This window comes from Bison bison, unplaced genomic scaffold (assembly GCF_000754665.1).
Source record: "Bison bison bison isolate TAMUID 2011002044 unplaced genomic scaffold, Bison_UMD1.0 scf7180017864524, whole genome shotgun sequence".
Classification (NCBI taxonomy): Eukaryota; Metazoa; Chordata; class Mammalia; order Artiodactyla; family Bovidae; genus Bison; species Bison bison.
Window position 1 is genome coordinate 971,229 of NW_011495075.1, and position 483 is coordinate 971,711.

At 72.9% G+C, this 483-nt stretch overlaps 1 protein-coding gene across 1 annotated transcript in view; it reads right to left on the reverse strand.

Annotated features, from left to right (window-relative positions):
* Positions 1–36: 36 nt before the first annotated feature.
* The window catches only part of SYT2 (synaptotagmin II), a 6,850-nt gene continuing 6,403 nt past the window's right edge, over positions 37–483 (reverse strand). Inside the window, exon 8 of the mRNA XM_010831122.1 lies at positions 37–480. Coding sequence (XP_010829424.1) covers positions 328–480 — 153 coding nt within the window. The 3' untranslated portion in view covers positions 37–327. The remainder of the gene's footprint in view (positions 481–483) is intronic.

The following is a 483-nucleotide window of genomic DNA, read 5'->3' on the forward strand; positions in this document are numbered from 1 at the left end:
TGCCGAGACCCCAGCAGTCCCGCCGTCTCGGGGGGCCATACGCTCAGGGAGCGGGAGAGGCTGCACTGCCAGCCGGGAGCACCGCCTCGGGGTGAGCCTGGGGTGCAGCTTCGCAGGAGTGGGGTGCGGGCATGCAGCGGGGACGGCTCCCGGGGTGGGCTGGGCAGGCCACGCCACCTCTGGGGGCCCTCCTCCCACAGCCGTCGGAGGGGAGGGTCCTTATAAAAAGGGGACGGGGGCACGACCACACAGACGGGCAGGGCGCCCCGCGGGGGCGCGGCTGAGGTGTCCGTGGCTCCGGGTCTCAGCGGCGGCCTGGCCGCGGCCCTACTTGCTCTTGCCCAGCAGCGCGTCCACGTCCTCCTCGGGCTTGAGCGAGTGCCACTGCGCGATGGGCCGGCGGGGGTTGGCCAGCATGTCGGACCAGTGTCGCAGCTCCGTGCCCGTCGCGCTGCTGCCCATGAAGATCTTCCCGATGGCCTC